We start from the raw sequence: 17,792 nt of genomic DNA, 5'->3' as shown, positions 1-17,792 counted from the left end.
CATTTCTGGGGTAAGGTTGGGTTTTTGTTCATATGAAATGTATTGGAAAAGTTTTTCAATAACGATCCGCCAACTGCAACGACTATAATCGAAACAAAAAAAAAAGAAATGTATTGCAGGAACCAAAAAAAATTCAAAAATCTATGGTGATTTTGAATGGAAATTTTTATTTCCCGTACAAATCAAAACACTTTGCGCAATTCAGGACTCAATTAATAGCTTCCAGTGGCAGTAAAAGGTGTTTTTTTGGTATGAATCCAGCTGAGTTACAACAGCGCGAATGAGTGAATTCACGTCACAAATTTTTTCCAGATGGTTGGGTTGTTACAAATCGAACATAGTTTAGTTAATTTTTTAATTTGTTCATTATTTTCAAATAGAAAACAAAAATATTGAAAAAAAATGAAAAAAAAAATTTTGGTGAATCTATAAATAAAGACTGTGAGAAACAGTAGTAATTTTAACGTATGATTCCTCAATATGTTGCTATTCAAATGCCAGTCAAAATAAGGAAAAGGTACTGAAAATGTACGATTGTACAAGTCGGAATAACAAAATATCACTTTTAAAAGTGTACATAAAATTTGAAGGCTCTAATGAATTTATCAGAATAACTAACTTTTGTTTTAACTGAATGAATTCACGTCACAACTTTAAAGAGGCATAACTTTGTTCGTTGTTGTTCAATTAAGAAGCTATGAACATCGAATTGTGGGTAATTGTTTTCTCTACAACATAATTGAAAACACCAATATCCTATTCCCAAAGAAAGAACAGCGATCGAAGTGGTATGCACTGAAGTCAATTCTAGGGTGAATTCACGTCACAAGAGTAATCGATTTCAACACAAACAACTTAAACTTTTTAATGACCCAATTATATTCATTTTGAGGGAAATTCTATTTGCGACCGTTTGCTTCTATATTTTTATTTCATTTTCAAGTAAATTGGTATAGACTTCTAGAATGATAACAGTTCCGTAAAGTCCGTTGAAGCGATTTCACGTCACGGTGGAATGTGTCATGAGTACTTTTCATGTAATTCCTCGCGAGGCACCAGCAGTGATTTTTTACAATTCCTTTATTTGAAACGGCTCGAACCAGCTGTGATGTTTATTGTGTTTTTCAATGCCAAAAGACCTATTAAACAGCTAATGATGTAGAGAAATTAATCCAACTGTAAGTTGAAATTTCAGGGACTAGACAAGATGAAAATTAATGTTGAAAAACATGCGAAAAAAATTCGCCTTGTCTCCCGGTAGGACTTGAACCCACATCTTGCGCCTTTCCGGGGCCCATGTATTAACAGGATCTACTACAAATTTGAGTCCAACTACCGGAAGTGATGGGAATAGAAATGACTACGAAAATGATGATGATCACATGAGAAAACAATTCCCTTCATTCCGATAGACATCGACACTCGACCAGTATAACTTTCATACGTCAGATTGTCTCCTGTAGTAGAATGTTAATACATGGGCCCCGGAGAGGCGCAAGATGTGGGTTCAAGTCCTACCGGGAGACAAGGCGAATTTTTTTCGCATGTTTTTCAACATTAATTTTCATCTTGTCTAGTCCCTGAAATTTCAACTTACAGTTGGATTCATTTCTCTACAAAAAAGTTTCGCTGACTGAATGTTTGAGTCAAGACTCATCTCTGGGTCACAGTTTAAAAACAGCTAATAATTTTTTTTTGAATAGCGAGATACGAAGCTAAGATCTTCGACAAAGTTTTTCAGCGGAAATTTTCCTTTAGAGTATTTATAAATTGGCACAATCAAATAAGAATATTTTTTGAGAAGTACTTATTCTAGGCATCTCAAAGCGGGGTAACTTCCACGTATCACTTTTGCATCCCATTGTTCAAAATTTAGTATTTTTAGCAAATTTGAAGGAAATAGCAAATGAGTTTTATGATATTATAGAAATCTTTCCTTTTTTTTTGGTCAACCGAAATTACAATTTTTCAAAAAAAATTGTGATGAGGAAGAAAAAAGAAGAATTTTAAGCGCGTTTTCGCGAAAACAGTTTTAATACACTTCACCTCTTAGCTTAATTGAAGAGATATAACAATTTTGGTGATAGTCTTATTTTTCGAAGATTTACTGCTTTTTTGTTCACACATCTTGTACAAATGTTTAATTTCGTCAGATAAAAATTGTAAACGGTCCTGTTTATTTATAAACCGTCAAGACGACCAATTCTAACGAACCAATTTTCAATTGGTTTGAAAGTTTAAATGTGTTCATCATCATCATCGGGGAAACACACAACAATAATCGAATTATCTCGTTTCTACACATTCATCATTCCAGGGTAAACTTTCGTCGATTTGCTTGTGCTTGGCGATGCTACTTGCCAGCTCACGAGGCCAACCGCCGTCAAAGCCGCTGGACAGAAACACAGCAAATGCCAGCGTTAATGGTAGCAGCGACAGCTTTCCGGAATCGGTGATGAAAAAGGATCTCTTCATGTCCCGGGGTTGGGGCGCTTCGGGGATGCCATTTACGATGTTCTACCTTAATCACTACACCAAGGCGCAAAAAGCGTACGCCCAAACGCAGAAGCAGCAGCAGAAAGTTCGCAAACAGCAACAACAGTCGACGGACAGACGCTTTCTGGACGAACCATCGCTGGGCAGTGGAGTTGGAGGATACGTGGATCAGCCAAGAACTCTTCCCTATGGTACGCGATACGCCGATGAGCCGCTGGCAAATGCTCGTCAAAGCGAATACGGTGCATCTGCATCTGCATCTGCCTCTGGATTCAATCGGGAGGACGAATATGCCGATGCCAGCAGTGGCGGTGTTTATTTGCCATCGAAGCCAAGTTCGCCCAGGCGTCAGTACAACGTTCCCCAGCTTTTCGTTTCCTACGGCTGGGGACCGATGGGATAAAAAGTAAGGCTGGTGAGAAAGAAAAACATCTCCGGCACATATCGCCCAGCAAGCTGAGAAGCATGATTGCCGTTTTCCGTTACACTACTATAGAAGAGTTATTTATTTCCGACTATTAGAACTATTCCTGTATTTAAATATGTAATATAATATCTAAGAAAAAAAATCATCCGTTCCCGTTAACTTATATCGAACATCTAGATGTGAATACATATAAAATTATTATGGTGTCAAAAGTTGTTTTTTTTTTATTTTGATCCAATAATCCTGAATCTGTTGAAACAAGATATGGATGTCATTAAAATAGATTGTAAAAAAGTATGTTTGTGCGTATGCTTTCGTATTTCTTCCAGGCCATGTCATTATTGTTTTATTTATTTCGAGGGGATCGATTTACTGCAAAACACCTACATATGCGTTGATTTTTTTTTCTTCATCGAGCAAAAGATAATATCCGAAAAAGCTCCATGTGACACAATTTGGAAGCACTTGTGTATCGTGAATTTCTTTGTTGCATTTGAAGATTTATTTTTGGTTCAGAAGTATGAAAATGTGAAAATTCAAATTGTTTCCGTCCGGTTTTTGTTAAATTCACTTTTTTCGAGGATAATCCGTATGATTATCACACCAATTATATTTTTATTCCGCTGCAGAAGCCTTAACAATGGAGAAATCTATACGAGGGAGTACCGATGGTCGCTATGCTGATTCTACAAATTTGGTCTTGAGTGATATGAGTAAATTCAAGTGTCGTGTTTGGTTCAAAATCATTATTACTTTTAAAAAAATTACAAAATTTCGAATTGAAAATATTCGAATAGAGGTGATTTAAAAGTTGAAAAGGGGACTTCAGGTACATACGTGCGATTTATATTCCAATATCACATTGATGCCTTACGTGCATTTGAAAAAAATCGCAAGTGAAGTTTTTGTCTCTGAGGAACTTTTTTGCACCTTCGATAGTGCTGATTATATTTACCTATCTCAAAACTGAGCATGGTTCTCAATTATCATTCGAAATGCAGCTTAAATTAACTTCAAATTAAGCAAGGGAGCGCGGGGTATCATGGGCCACATTTTTCTTTGCTCCATTACTTCTTTGTTATAGAATTTTTTTTTTTCATTTATTTGTTACATAAAAGATAAAATGAAAAAGATTAATGGCATGGTTTTCTACATATCTAACGCATAATAAGGATTTTTTTTTTATTTTTTATAAACTTATTTCCCCAAGTTCTGACTGCTTTAAAAAAAGTATTTTCTTATTTTTTTGGATTTTGAAAAACGACGGGGAATTGAGGGCCACCGAATCCAAAATGATCAAAACTTCTTAATTGATTTAATTATTTTAAAGTAAATAAAAAAAGATAGTTATGTATGATCGAATAGTTTCAAAAACCTGGCTCGCGAACTTTTTGGCAATATTCGTCAATTTATGTTCGTCTCTATCGCATTGAATAAAATTGACGGAATATTTTTCATACCTCTTGATTTGTAATAAGAAAACTTAAAAGATAGAAAAATGTATTTTATGTAATGAATGTACCACCCAAATATAGATGGCCCATGATACCCCACATTATGTAGCCCATGGTACCCCACAAGTTATGATTCGTAAATTGGTTGCGTTTGTGAAACTTTTTGATATATCATGGAAAATTCCTTCTCTATGTGAATGAGCATGACAAAACTAAGATCATTAGTATATAAGTATATTTTGGTTATAAGCTTTAGGTTTCCCACCAATGCAATTTGCAGGTTCTTGTTTAACACTAAACATATCGACACCTTGTACATAAAGGGTGTTCGAATCCAAAAGTGGTCAAACTAAATTGCGTGTAATTCGATTATTTGTTTATTAATAAAATAAAAAAATCTTTCTTTTCGAAGTTCAATATGTATAAAAGACGGAATAATACTCAGTTAAGATTCCGGTCAACTTAGTTCAAATTGGCGAGACTTTTGTTTGACGCCTGCCATCAGATTTTGTAGAGTAACCGTGTCCACTTTCTTTGGAGAGAACGCCAGTTTACGTTGAACTGCTTCTCGCTGCTTACAGATTTTTGGGACTTCTTACGGTTTTGCTTAACTATCGTCCAATATTTCTCGATTGGCAGAAGTGCTGGTGTGTTGGGGGGGAAAACCTGAATGTTGTTAGCGGCATACCACTCTATGGCCGATTTTCATAATGGCAGGATGCCAAATCCAGCCAAAACAGCACAAACAAGTCATGTTTTTTTTCAGGAAAGGCAGAAAACGCTTTTAAAGACATTCTTTTACGTAAATTTCTAGATTGACTTTCCCGGCTGCAACGAAAATGTCGCTTTTTAAACCACAGATACAGATAGCTTCCCAAATGATATATTTCTTGGCAAATTTCGCTAGTTTAATATACTTTAAAATGTCTGCCACCTTTCCTCATCCGGTTACTGTATAAAACTCTTGCCCCGGAAGCTGTGTGAAGTCTACCTTGGCGTGAGTTTCGTCGTCCATTATCACGCAATCAAACTTTGTCAACAATGTCGTATACCGCTTCCGAGATTTTGTTTTTGCCGTAAAATTTTGCTTTTCATTGCGATTAGCAATCACTACCTTTTTATAAGTCGATATTCCGGATCGTTTTAAGCAGCATGCATGGTTGTAGGTAGACGATATTTCCAACTTATTGGCGACATCTCAAACGGAGAGATTGGAGTTTCGCTTGAAAGTGCCAGCAACTCCTCTGTTTGTCACTGCGGCTCCCTGATTTCGATTTCCCCCAGATCCCAGCTTCCTAGTTATCAAAATACGTTCCCCGAACATTTTATTCCTTTGGGTTTGGATTTTCACTACGCATGTACAAAATTTTGATTCGTAACTCCTCTTGCCTGGACGCCATTTTGAAAACTAAAGACATAATGTCGAAATTCAAATAGAAGCATCATTCTACACACACACCAACAAAATGAGGGGTGTTTAGGTTTTTTATATGAATGATTAGAAAAAACAAGGCGAATTTAAGTTGACTACTTTTTTATCCGAACACCCTTTTTTTCTAAAACTCTCTTGTTTTCAACCCCTTTCTACAAAATCTATAGTTTTGGAAAGCTTGTAACGTGACACAAATATATTTTCAGAGAATACTGAGGTAAAATTATTAATTTGAACGTTATCAAAATCTAAGAATTTTTTTTAAACATGCTTCAGAAAAAAGGCTGTATAGACCAGCTATTAAGTACTTTTCAATGAATCAACCGCCAAAGCTGTTCCTGTCATAGTAGAAAAATTCAATACACCGAAATGGAAAGTAGACGTAAGTTGTCACATTTTGACGTCTTTAGATTTAAAAAAAACGAGACACAGAATTTATGACGAGTATTCAAAGATGCAGTTGTTTTTCGAACTTTTTACCAACTTGCATTTTCTGAGACTATTCTTACACCTAAATTCGGCAATGCGCTGGGTTTTTAATATGTAAGGTTTTGGCAATAAAACTTCATGCATAAGAAAGGCAATTTCATACCGGTTCTATTTTATATTGGTGGTGCAATGCTTGACAAAAATATGATAAATATATTTAAGAAAGTAAATCCAGAAATTTTGCCCAAATGACACATTCCACCGTGACGTGAAATAGCCTTTCCGGACATTTCTGAACTGTTATCATTCTAGAGGTCAACCAATTTAGGAGAAAAGAGGGCTTAATGCGCATTAGACTGCCCAAAATTTGTATGGGAAATTCAAAACCTGTGAAATGTTATGCGCTGCAGGCTAAAACTAAAACTGATCCTAGGCCTACAGCAATATCTCATGCCAAATTTGGGCCAGATCGGACCACGGGGAGGGGTCGCTCAACGAGCCTAACGGTTGTATGGGAATTTGAGACATTTTGTTCGGGAGGAACATGAAAAACCATTTTTTCATCAATAACTTTAGTTCCCTTCAACTGATTTCTTTTGAATACGGTTTTTCTTAAAGCCTACACTATGACAAATATTCCATCCGAAGACTGCCTTTTGATTAGAGTAAAGATAAAAATGTTATTGGGCTTCAAGAATGGGCTAACAAGGGGGTGTTAATCAATGTTAATGAGTCGGGCGGTCGAACATATTGACAACGTTGGTTCAAAACTTATCCATGTTTTCTGCAGATTTTTTAAATAACGCTTACATGAACAATTTGAACTCCTATGTTTGTATGGAAAAATTGAACATTTTATTCTAAAAAATCATCATTATTTTTGTATCACCTGTAAAAGCAAGCCTGTCAATGGATTTTGTGCCAATTTATAAATTCATTAGAAGAAGTTTTTCTGCTGAACCACTTTGTCGAAGACTGGTAACTTTATGTTTCTTACTAGCTGACGCGGTGTGCTTTGCAACACCTTCTAAAACCATATGGAATTTTTAAAAACTATTAAAAAAATGTTATAAGTATCATTTTAATCAATTTCAGCATAAATCAGAAATAACCATTTCAAAATGAGAACTGTTGCCGGAGATGATTTCATCTTATTTAGTGAAACTTGATCCTTAAATTTGTTTTTCAAGATCTGAAATTTTCTCCACCCTCACCCTTTTTTAAACTGGGGAGAGCTCACTAACTTTCATAAAAACATTATTGTTACCTAAACAACATCACATGCCACATTTGGCTCGATTTGTTTGATAAGCTCCGAATTATGCCAAATAGAATATGAAAAAAAAACTTTTCTCCTTTCCTACCCCGCCCTGAAAAAAGGGAGAATCCGAAATTATTCGTACACAAACCTCCTTGTTTGTTCAAGATGGTCCCTTTTGATTGATAAGTGCTCTATTTTTGCCACCTTTCTCCTTCCCATCCACCACTTGAAGAAGGCGTTTCTAATAATCATACTCATTTTTCCGTACCCAAAAACCCTTTATTTCTCAGATAAGTTCTCGAGCTGTGCGAACCTATCTTCCAATAGAAGCAGAGAGGGGTCTCAAATAATCATAGAAATATTCCTCATATTCCACTTGCTTGAATAGTTTCCCAAATATGTGAAAAATTTTACAGGAGTCTATCTCCCTCTCCCCATCTCCCCACTGGAAGGGTAAAGGGATACCAAAGATAACCAAAGGGAAACATTTATCATACCCAAATACCATCCCATGCAAAATTTGGCTCCATTTGCTCGATTTGTTCTACAGTTATACTAAAAATTGTTTAAACCCCCCCTCTCCTATTTTCCCATTGGAAGGAGGGAGGGGTTCCAAGTGATCATTGAAACATTTAGGCCGGAACAAATTTCGAATGTTTCTTTTGTCACTCGGAGTTGGAACATCGCGAGGGGGGGATATTAAAAAATAATAAGAAAAACAAATAAATTGAAATAAATGGCATGATAGCTTGCATGCAATAACATTCATTTGCTCGATAAATTCTCCAATTATGCAAAAAAATGTAAGGGATCCCCCCTCCCCTCGTTCTATCTCCCCAGTGGAAGAAGGGATGGTTGCCAAATATTTATTGAAACATTTCTCCTACCCTAATATCATCCCATACATCCCTTCTTATCCTAAATAATCACAGAAATATTCCTCGTATCTAAATATCTCCAACGCCAAATTTGGTACGCTTTATCAGTTCTCGAGTTATGCAAAACTTTGTCTTTTGGTTGGGGAGCCTCCTACTCCTTACCTGTGAAAGAGGAACCTTCTCCGACCTATTATAACCCCACCTGCCAAGTTTCATGTAAATCGGTTCAGTAATTTTCGAGTCTCTAGAGAACAGACAGACAGACATTCATATAGATTAGGCAAAGGGTTTTTAGCTAATGGATAGACATAAATGTCTTTTAGCATTGAAAAAAATAATTATTCAACTGACATCACTGCTGGCACTGGTGCTGGTCCATGAGCTTTACATAAGGTGCGGAGATATTTTGATGCTGTCACAAATAGATTGGTGTGCGTGCAATGCGGTCTGATTCGCATCAATGACGTCATAAGAGTTGTTTGGGTTGCAATTACGGAAGAGTTTTTGATTTAGATAACTTTTGTTTAATGAAAAAATGACCAAGTGCTGCATAAAATCCTGCAAAATTTCGCAGGTCGACGCTAAGAAGCAAAATAGAGCAGTGAGTTTTCATCAGCTACCAAAGGAACTCGCGGTACGCAAAAAATTGCTCGCGTTCTGTGGCCGTAAGGATGGATCCGGCATAAACGTGTGCTCCCAGCATTTCGAATTGACGGAGTTTGTCAATGTGTATATGGAAAACGCAAGGAGGGTTCTTATTAAATCTGGTAAGTATTTCTAACTTAGGCCATTATCGCAATATTCTTTATGTTTCGTTTTTTCTCTCAGCTTTGCCATCCATTCGTTGCCCTCCAACTGAGTCTGCTCGATCCATCAGAGCTAAAGTGAGGAACCGGAACCAAGTGGTCGAAGAACTTCTACAGAGAAATGCAAACTTGGGGATCAGTTGAAGTCATCGCCCTCGATTACAATTTCAACTTTCCACGACGACGGAACAATCCACGGTAAAAAACGCGTTCTGTAACAACCGAATCACGCTGAAAAAAGCCATTCAATACTCATTTTGAGATGGCAAATTCACTCAACAAGGATATATGTTTCACCTCTATACGAGCGTTCACTATTTTCAGTATTATAGTACTTTAATCATGTTATTTTGACAACTTTTCTTGTAAACTGTATTACGCACTGCAGCCCCGATGATGTTATGACGTAATCACTGTAATACACACAATGTTTACGTTTTTTCGATCACCTATACCACGGCAAACCGAGTTCATCCACACCTCTACATCTAGCTCATGGGGTGCTGGTAGGCAGGGGTGCCAGGTGGTTTTGACAAAAATCAGGACACAGCGATGGAAAAAATCAGGATTTATCAGGACACCACTAAATTGATGAAAATAACATGCAGTTCTGCTTAGATTGCATAACTAAAGGCGAAATACAGGTGCTGAAGATGCCTCAAGTTATGCAACTAAAGCGATAAGAACCTTGGATGGCCTGAAGTAATTATCGAAAAACACGACTTTAATATCATTTGAACTAAAAATTATCATCGGTTAAACTGGTTAAACTATTTTATTAAAGATTTGTTTGATTTCCTCACCATTGACAATAAGTTTAGTTATAGTTATGATTTTTTTTTTAAACAGGACAAATCAGGACATTTTAAGGGTCATTTTAAAAAAATCAGGACAATTCAAGCGTTTTTGAAAAATCAGGACGGCCTCTCGAAAATCAGGACAAATCCTGAAAAATCAGGACACCTGACACCCCTGCTGGTAGGTGCTGGTCAGAGTGCCTCCAGTAGGGTGGCACTCTTGAGGAAAAGTAGGCAAGGGGTACCAAAAGTTTCTCATTGGTGAGGGGTGGAGACGGTGCGCTTTTTGACAGCGAATTGTTCGCCTACCATGCCTACGATTACGATTGCCTGTCACGCCTGTCACAAGATGGACGATTCCGTGCATTGGTATAAGAACACACCTGAAGCTTTACCCGCCTTGGTGCTGGTGTTTTTAAAAAGTAAACACGGAAAATAAATTGCATATGGGTTTCTCGAATACGTCGTCACCCGGATCGGAGCGCGTCTGACAATCAGACCGATTACTGCCAAAAGAAAGCTTGTCAGTTTAAAAACGTCAGATTCCCGTCAGAATTTCCGGACCGTTTCCCTGCTGGTAAAAAGCAGCGTCGACGACAAGACCTGACAGTTCAAATCGGTCCAGATTTGGTTTGAATTCGGTCAGTTTTTCTTGGCCGATTTGACGCGACGTTCCACCGTGAAAATGAACTTGTACCACAGTGGTAATTTAAAAAAAAAAGTTGTATCTTAGCTAGGAAAAAAACCTGAATAAAGTATGTAACGAGGATAAGTTTCGGGTTTAAACTCACCGTCCATCTCCTTCATCGCCCGGATGAAATCTTGCGGATCCTTAAAACTGACAAATCCATAGCCCTTGCTTTTACTCGTCCGTTTGTCCCGGATGACCTTAGCACGTTGGAAGGATGGGAACTTGTTGAAGGTACGCGTCAACAGCTCATCGTTGACGTCGTTTCCAAGATCTCCGCAGAAAATGCGGAAATCATCATCGGGCCAATCACTAAGCGACTGATCCTCCCAGGTTTGTCCTCCAGCCACACGCACCGTCTGGAATGATTAAAAGTGTATTAGTAACTTGTCATATGATAAGCTTAAAATATGCTAATATTGTTTGGTAAAAATAGTAGAAAGTACCTTTCGATCTTTTTTGCCTTTCCGGTCCGAGTTACCAAACGATTGCAGTGCTGAGGAAGCTCGAGCCGCCTTGATGGCTTCCTCCGCTATGGGATTGGGACCAGATTTTTCCGTTTTCTGTTTCTTAATTTTAGAAGTGACTTCAAATTGTATGTTGGCAATATCGTACTGAAAATTCAAGAGAAATATTAAAAATATATTTTATTAAATTTGAGTATTTCGAAGCCACTCACCGATTGTACCATGTTGGCTGACATAGTTGGTCCAATAGAGCTTCCGGGAGTATTTTCAACCTTTGGTAGAGCACCAACTGTCGGACGTGCATTGTAGAGCTTCGGGGCGCTACTCACAACAACCGGTGTCGGTTCCGTGGAGTAAGATTTCTCCGGAGCGTGATGTTGCTGTTGCTGGCTATGATGCTGCTGCCCATGACTTCCAGATAGAGTGCTATAGGTTGGCAAAAAAGGAGGAACCGGAGGTGGCGGTATTCTGGTTGGATGCGTGGCCAGCTTTTGCTGCACTTGGTTGTAGGTTTGAGAACCGATTACGGTGCGCACCTGCGACGGAATGAACGGATTTGAAGAAGAGCCGCTGGAAGGAATCGACGCTGTCGCTTTTGATATTTCGGCTTCGAACCTGGAAGTTTGGTTTTAATTAGTTTATTTTCTCTAATTGTTTAACGTGATCAACTTTACCTGGACATTTCATCCTCCATGTTTTTGCGTTTTGAAACCATTTTCAAAGATAATTATTGAGAATTTTATACAAGAAAATATGTTTGAAACGTTCCTTAACTCGGTGTTTTTGTTTTTAATGATTCACTCTCAAAAATTTAAAAGCAACACTGTGTAATGGTGTACCCAATACAGTTTTTGGTGCATGAGTTTTTTTTTCTACGTTTTGCTTTGTTTACATTTAAAAAAAAACAGAACCTGAAGTTAAAGCCTATGATTCGTTTTTAAATTATTGTATTTAAAATCTTGGATATTTCAAAATGGACTTATCTAATATGTGTCGGATATGCATGGTAACATTTCAAACTCAACAAGAAAAACATTTCATCTTCAATGAAACTGAACCCTCCAATGCTATAGTGGTTTGGGTTAAAAACCTTTGCCAGTTGGATGTAAGTATTTATTTTTCTCTTTTGTAACACTGTTAAGTAATTTGTAATTTATTGATTATCAATTTCAACGCAGCCTGTTAGTTACAATTAACCTGACTATAAGGTTTAGGAAAACACTTCTTGATAATATCCTACTTATTGAGTGATTTATTTGCTTAAGGTATAAGTGATATAGAAAGAATTAAAAACTGCATTAAAAGATTTGCATCAATCAAAATTCCAATTACCTTATAATTTTAGTTGCAACCAAGCGATGATCTACCTCAGGCTGCTTGCGGAAAATGTTTCTCCGGTTTGAAATCTGCAATTGAATTGAAGCGTTTGTGCTTAGAATCTGATTCAAAACTTAAAAATATTTGTAAAATGCACAGGTAAGACGAAATTGTTAAAAACTTTATTTATATTTTGGCTATTACCTATTAATATATACATTCCAGATTGGAAACAGACAGAAATCCTTCGACTATAGAGCAAGTTCCCGTAATTCACTATAAAATTATCTACGAAGATGTCCTGGAAGCATCAGTTCAGGAGTATGAAAACACAGATTCTATCCTAAGGGAAGAACTGCCGCAAGAGCTTTCCGAAAGTCCAAGAATGGAAACAGAGCACATAATTGAAGAAAGAGAAGATGTTTCCGGAGATCCTGTGATGTGCTGCGGTTGCGGCGAGTCTTTTCCCCGCAAAGATAATTTACTTGCCCATTCCAAATTGATACATAAGCCTCAGCAAACCATCAGTGAAGAACGTGCGTTCGAGTGTGAAATATGCTATAAACGTTACACTTCAACACGTGGTCTCAAACTGCATCAGAAAAACATATACCAGATGAAACACTTCCAGTGTTCGGTTTGTGGTAAAAGATTCAGCAACAAGGTTGTGCTATTGGATCACGAACGGATTCACACCAAAGAGAAACCATTTTGCTGCTCCTATTGTGGCCGCAGTTTTGGCTCAAAATCAAATCTACAGTCTCATAGAAGGCTGCATTTCGAAAAATCAGATAACACCAAGCATGTATGCAATTTCTGTGGCAAGGATTTCAGTAGGAAGGGCTATCTCAAGCATCATTACAGTGTAGCACATAACGATGATACCCCGTTTAGCTGCAGTTTATGTCCCGGCAAGTTCAAGGCTAAAGCGAATTTGAAGCTGCATCTTCGGACACACACCCAAGAACGCCCCTACTCCTGTGACTTGTGTGCCAAACGATTCATGTACCCAACGGATAAAAAACGGCACATGATACAGCACACCGGTCAGAAGCCTTTCAAATGCCCCGAATGTGCCAAGGCTTTTATGCGGAAAGGTCAGCTGCAGAAACATCAGGCTATTCATGTTGTAATGGATGTAGTCGATGACAGCTTTCGAACTTAAATGAACCTTTTGTTTTATGAATTTTAATGTAATAGATAATTTCACATAGCAAATCTTTCAGAAACTTTTACTTAAAAAATGTTTTCCCGAAATCCATATTTTGTCACTTAAACCCTCTGATCCTCAAAGCGAACAACTTAGGGGGGGGGGGGGGGGGTATGGAAATGTCCACGCTTGTCCACGTAGGGGGAGAAGAGTGTCAAAAATCTCATTTTTTGTCCACGTGGTATCTGAACGGCCCCTAAGTAAAATGATTTAATAAATCAATCTTTAAAAAAAACCCTCGACTGTTCCTAATCCTTTGGAGTCAATCATTCCTCAAAAAATAGAAAGGGTGAACTCGTGGATTGAAGTGTTAAGTTCTTTTACTCAATTGCGTGTTTGGCTTAATGTAGTTGAATCAATTGGAGAGATTTGAGATCAAGTCACGTATCGTGTATAGATTATAGCCTTTTTAAACGACATGTCATTTGACGGATAAAGTGACAGTTTTTCAAAAAGTGTTTTGTTTGCAAGCCATTTCTGGTCTTTCGTCGGCGTCTGGAATTTTTTGCCAACTCGGTGGGTGCTGATCAGTTTTTACGAATTTAACGCGGAAGAAGCATCGTTAGTTGGAATATTTATACCGTGATTCATCCTTGCAGTTTTCTAGTTTACGCCAGTTTGTAAGGTATGTCTAAACGATTCCGGTATTGATGAAAAAAAAAATGATATAGTTCTGCTTCCAGGTAGTCGCAACGCAAAATTGATTCAGGTTGAAACATGGCGGCACAAATTTCAGGAGTTTTTGAACCGACTTTGCAGACAAAGATAGCGAATTCAAAAATACTGGTTGTTGGCGCCGGTGGAATCGGATGCGAAATTTTAAAAAACTTAGTTCTGTCTGGATTTCAAGATATTGAGATTGTAAGTTTTATTTTGATTGTACATTTTTTTTTGTTTCTCTTTTAACTCGTTGACCCTAACCTCAAATCAAATTTGCATGCACTGTAACAGTGTTGCCGTTTATGTTTTTTGTTACCTGATTTACCTGTCTTCGGAACACCTTCATTCTCAAATCTTGATTTTTTTAACATCATCCTAAACACTGAAAAACCTTAACGTCAATTTATAACAAATACACTTGGCAGTTAACCCTTTTTTGCTCGCCACTAAGAGAAAAAGAAGAAGAATAAATACACAATCATGTACTATGTATGATACACAATGTAAATCAGATAAAACCTCATGAAATTTTTAAAGTCTTCATATTTTTGAAAATTCCACATTTGATCCATCACATTTTTCACATAACTAAACTTTATTTTAATAGATTGATTTGGACACCATCGATGTCAGCAACTTGAATCGCCAGTTTTTGTTCCACAAGGAGCACGTCGGAAAGTCAAAAGCCGAAGTGGCACGGGAAAGCGCCCTGAGTTTCAACCCGAACGTCAAAATTAAGGCCTATCACGACAGTATTACAACGTAAGTAATTTCCTACTATTATTGTTGCTTTTCAAATAATAAATAACTTCTATCTTTTTACAGTGCCAACTACGGTGTCAGTTTCTTTCAGCAGTTTCAGCTGGTGTTAAATGCCCTGGACAATCGAGCCGCCCGTAATCATGTCAACAGGCTCTGCTTAACGGCTGATGTTCCTTTGATTGAATCCGGTACAGCTGGATACAATGGCCAGGTTGAGCTGATCAAGCGAGGAATGACACAGTGCTACGAGTGTACGCCGAAGGCAGCGCAGAAAACTTTCCCAGGTTGTACAATCCGGAATACCCCTTCGGAACCGATTCATTGCATCGTCTGGGCTAAGCATTTGTTCAAGTTAGTTCAACATATTAAAGTTTTTTAACATAAATAAAATCATCATTATTTTTTCATCTGCAGTCAATTGTTTGGCGAGAGTAACGAGGACGAGGATGTTTCACCGGACACCGCAGATCCAGAAGCTGGAGCAGAAGCAGGCGAAAATGCCCTTTCAGCTGAAGCTAACGAGAAAGGCAACGTTGAGCGTGTCAACACACGCACTTGGGCCAATCAATGTGGCTACGATCCGGAGAAAATCTTCAATAAGCTGTTCTTTGATGATATCAACTATCTCTTGAGTATGTCCAATCTATGGAAAAGTCGTACCCCACCGAATCCTGCCAAGTGGGATGCTTTGGAGGAGGATGGCGAACCAGCACCTTCCGATACTGTGCTTCGTGATCAAAAGGTTCTCAGTTTGACCGAATCTGCAAAGGTTTTTGCTGAAAGTATTGGCGCTCTGAAGGTTGAATTTAGTAAGCTGGCCGATGGTGATCATTTGGTTTGGGACAAGGACGACAAACACGCCATGGATTTCGTGGCTGCTTGTGCCAACATTCGGGCTCAAATCTTCAATATACCACGTAAAAGTCGTTTCGAAGTTAAATCAATGGCGGGTAACATCATTCCAGCTATTGCAACAACTAACGCAATCACGGCAGGAGTTGTAGTTATGCACGCTTTCCGTGTGCTGAAAGGAGAATTCGATAAATGTCAATCCGTTTACATGCGCCTTCGCCCAAACGCTCGCAATCAACTTTTCGTTCCGGACAGAGCTTTGAATCCACCGAATCCTAAATGTTACGTTTGTGCTGCTAAACCGGAAGTAACTCTCAAAGTAGACACGAAGAACGTAACGGTCAAAGAATTGCGCGATGACATTCTAATCAAGGCTCTTAACATGCTCAACCCTGATGTCATCCTCGATGGTAAAGGAACGATTGTTATTTCCTCAGAAGAAGGTGAAACCGATTGCAACAACGATAAAAAACTTGAAGAGCTACAAATCATCGACGGCTGCATACTCAAGGTCGATGACTTTGTGCAGAACTACGAACTAACCGTCACTATCATTCATAAAGACCCGGCAAGAGATGAAGCCAGTTTCGATATCGTTGCCGATCCCGATAGTCTCAAACCGAAAGAAGACGAACCTAAACCCACAGAAGCAGAAGCTGGACCTTCCACTTCCGGTCAGAACGGAAAATCGAAATCGTCTACCAATGGTTCGAGCACCACACAGGTGGATGATGATGATGACATGTGCATCATTGAGGAAGACGGCGAAGAAAAGCCTAGCGAAGCCGCGAATACCGAAACAGAAGAAGCCGGTCCAAGCAGTTCTTCCGTTGCCGAGAAACGCAAAATCGATGATGCCGATGGACCTTCTTCTACCAAGAAAGCTCGTGTAACTAACGATCAAGACGATGATGACGACCTCATTATCATCAACTAAATTATGGAAGTATATTTCTTCAAAAATGTCTTTAAAAACTTAACTATTGCAAAAGTACGAAAACGTGATAATAAAAATCAACCGACGTCAAAATAAATGTATCTCAATGGGAATCCTAATCCTAATCGATTTTACCTGACATTATTATTTTATCTGAATATTCCAACATCTTGTCTCTACGAGGATCAGCTCTCATCTATCTTACTTCGTACTTCGGTATACTGTAATAATTTATTTATGCATGGTTCCATACGGAACTAATTTTTTGTGAAACAAAACATTTCGGCTAAGGGCGCTTTCCGGCTAATATAGATACATATAATACTATTGGTGGACATGAAAGTCACTAGGATGGTCAAGTGTCAGAAATCAAAATATAAAAAAATACTACTGGACAATGGAAATTTGAGCATGGTATGAGAGATACATAAGTGTCAGCGGCCGGAATGGTCACTTAAAGACTCTGCGGAAGTTCCGGAACAACCGTGGCTTAAAATCCAAAACAAATCTTTGAGCTTCCCGATTTCACTCAAATCACCTCAGAATGGTCTACCTGGTTGGGAATGATCGATTTACAGTGCAAGTTGGCCACTTTACTCAAAATAAGCGATGAATTTTGCCCGGTTGTTTCGAATTTTTTTTAAACGATTTTTTTTTTTTTGCACGAACACAAGAATCGTTTAAAAAAAGAATCCAGTGTAATATTATCAAATCTGTTGCATAGATAGATTCAAATCTTAAAATATACGAATTTTTTTACTTCATTTGATAATTACCGGTGCGCGTGCTCTAATCAAATTTACAATTTAAACTCAACTGAGAAAGCTCGTTGGGGTGTCCTTTTCTCCCTTTCAAAGGACGCAGCCAACCAGATGTGTAAATTTTCAACGTAATGCATAAATTTATTCTGCAGTGTGTA

The 17,792-nt window shown here is 38.0% G+C and overlaps 3 protein-coding genes across 5 annotated transcripts in view; 2 read left to right on the top strand and 1 right to left on the bottom strand.

Annotated features, from left to right (window-relative positions):
- The window catches only part of LOC129745082 (RNA-binding protein 42), a 62,819-nt gene extending 50,852 nt beyond the window's left edge, over window positions 1-11,967 (bottom strand). The window contains exons 1-4 of the mRNA XM_055737918.1: window positions 11,810-11,967; window positions 11,348-11,750; window positions 11,115-11,282; window positions 10,772-11,027 (exon numbers count right to left, since the gene is read on the bottom strand). Of these exons, the coding sequence (XP_055593893.1) occupies window positions 10,772-11,027; window positions 11,115-11,282; window positions 11,348-11,750; window positions 11,810-11,850 (868 nt within the window). The 5' untranslated portion in view covers window positions 11,851-11,967. The remainder of the gene's footprint in view (window positions 1-10,771; window positions 11,028-11,114; window positions 11,283-11,347; window positions 11,751-11,809) is intronic.
- LOC129745081 (gastrula zinc finger protein XlCGF8.2DB-like) overlaps window positions 1-13,718 on the top strand; it is a 42,384-nt gene extending 28,666 nt beyond the window's left edge. Inside the window, exons 1-3 of one of the 3 annotated variants that reach the window (XM_055737915.1) lie at window positions 9,067-12,240; window positions 12,481-12,611; window positions 12,678-13,718. In XM_055737915.1, coding sequence (XP_055593890.1) covers window positions 12,109-12,240; window positions 12,481-12,611; window positions 12,678-13,617 — 1,203 coding nt within the window. In that variant the 5' untranslated portion in view covers window positions 9,067-12,108 and the 3' untranslated portion in view covers window positions 13,618-13,718. Of the gene's footprint in view, window positions 1-2,317; window positions 3,221-9,066; window positions 12,241-12,480; window positions 12,612-12,677 lie in introns of those variants that run through there. The other 2 variants (XM_055737916.1, XM_055737917.1) reach the window with 2 other exon arrangements.
- Window positions 13,719-14,129: 411 nt separating this feature from the next.
- On the top strand, window positions 14,130-17,003 carry LOC129745189 (SUMO-activating enzyme subunit 2). The gene is made up of 5 exons (XM_055738114.1): window positions 14,130-14,287; window positions 14,346-14,523; window positions 14,930-15,084; window positions 15,148-15,435; window positions 15,499-17,003. Exons 2-5 carry the CDS (start codon window positions 14,380-14,382, stop codon window positions 16,871-16,873), a joined length of 1,962 nt encoding a protein of 653 aa, XP_055594089.1. The 5' UTR covers window positions 14,130-14,287; window positions 14,346-14,379; the 3' UTR covers window positions 16,874-17,003.
- Window positions 17,004-17,792: the final 789 nt, after the last annotated feature.

The sequence above is a fragment of the Uranotaenia lowii genome, chromosome 2 (assembly GCF_029784155.1).
Source record: "Uranotaenia lowii strain MFRU-FL chromosome 2, ASM2978415v1, whole genome shotgun sequence".
Lineage (NCBI taxonomy): Eukaryota > Metazoa > Arthropoda > Insecta > Diptera > Culicidae > Uranotaenia > Uranotaenia lowii.
The sequence above is the reverse complement of the archived record's forward strand: the minus strand, read 5'-3'. Positions and strand labels throughout refer to the sequence as shown.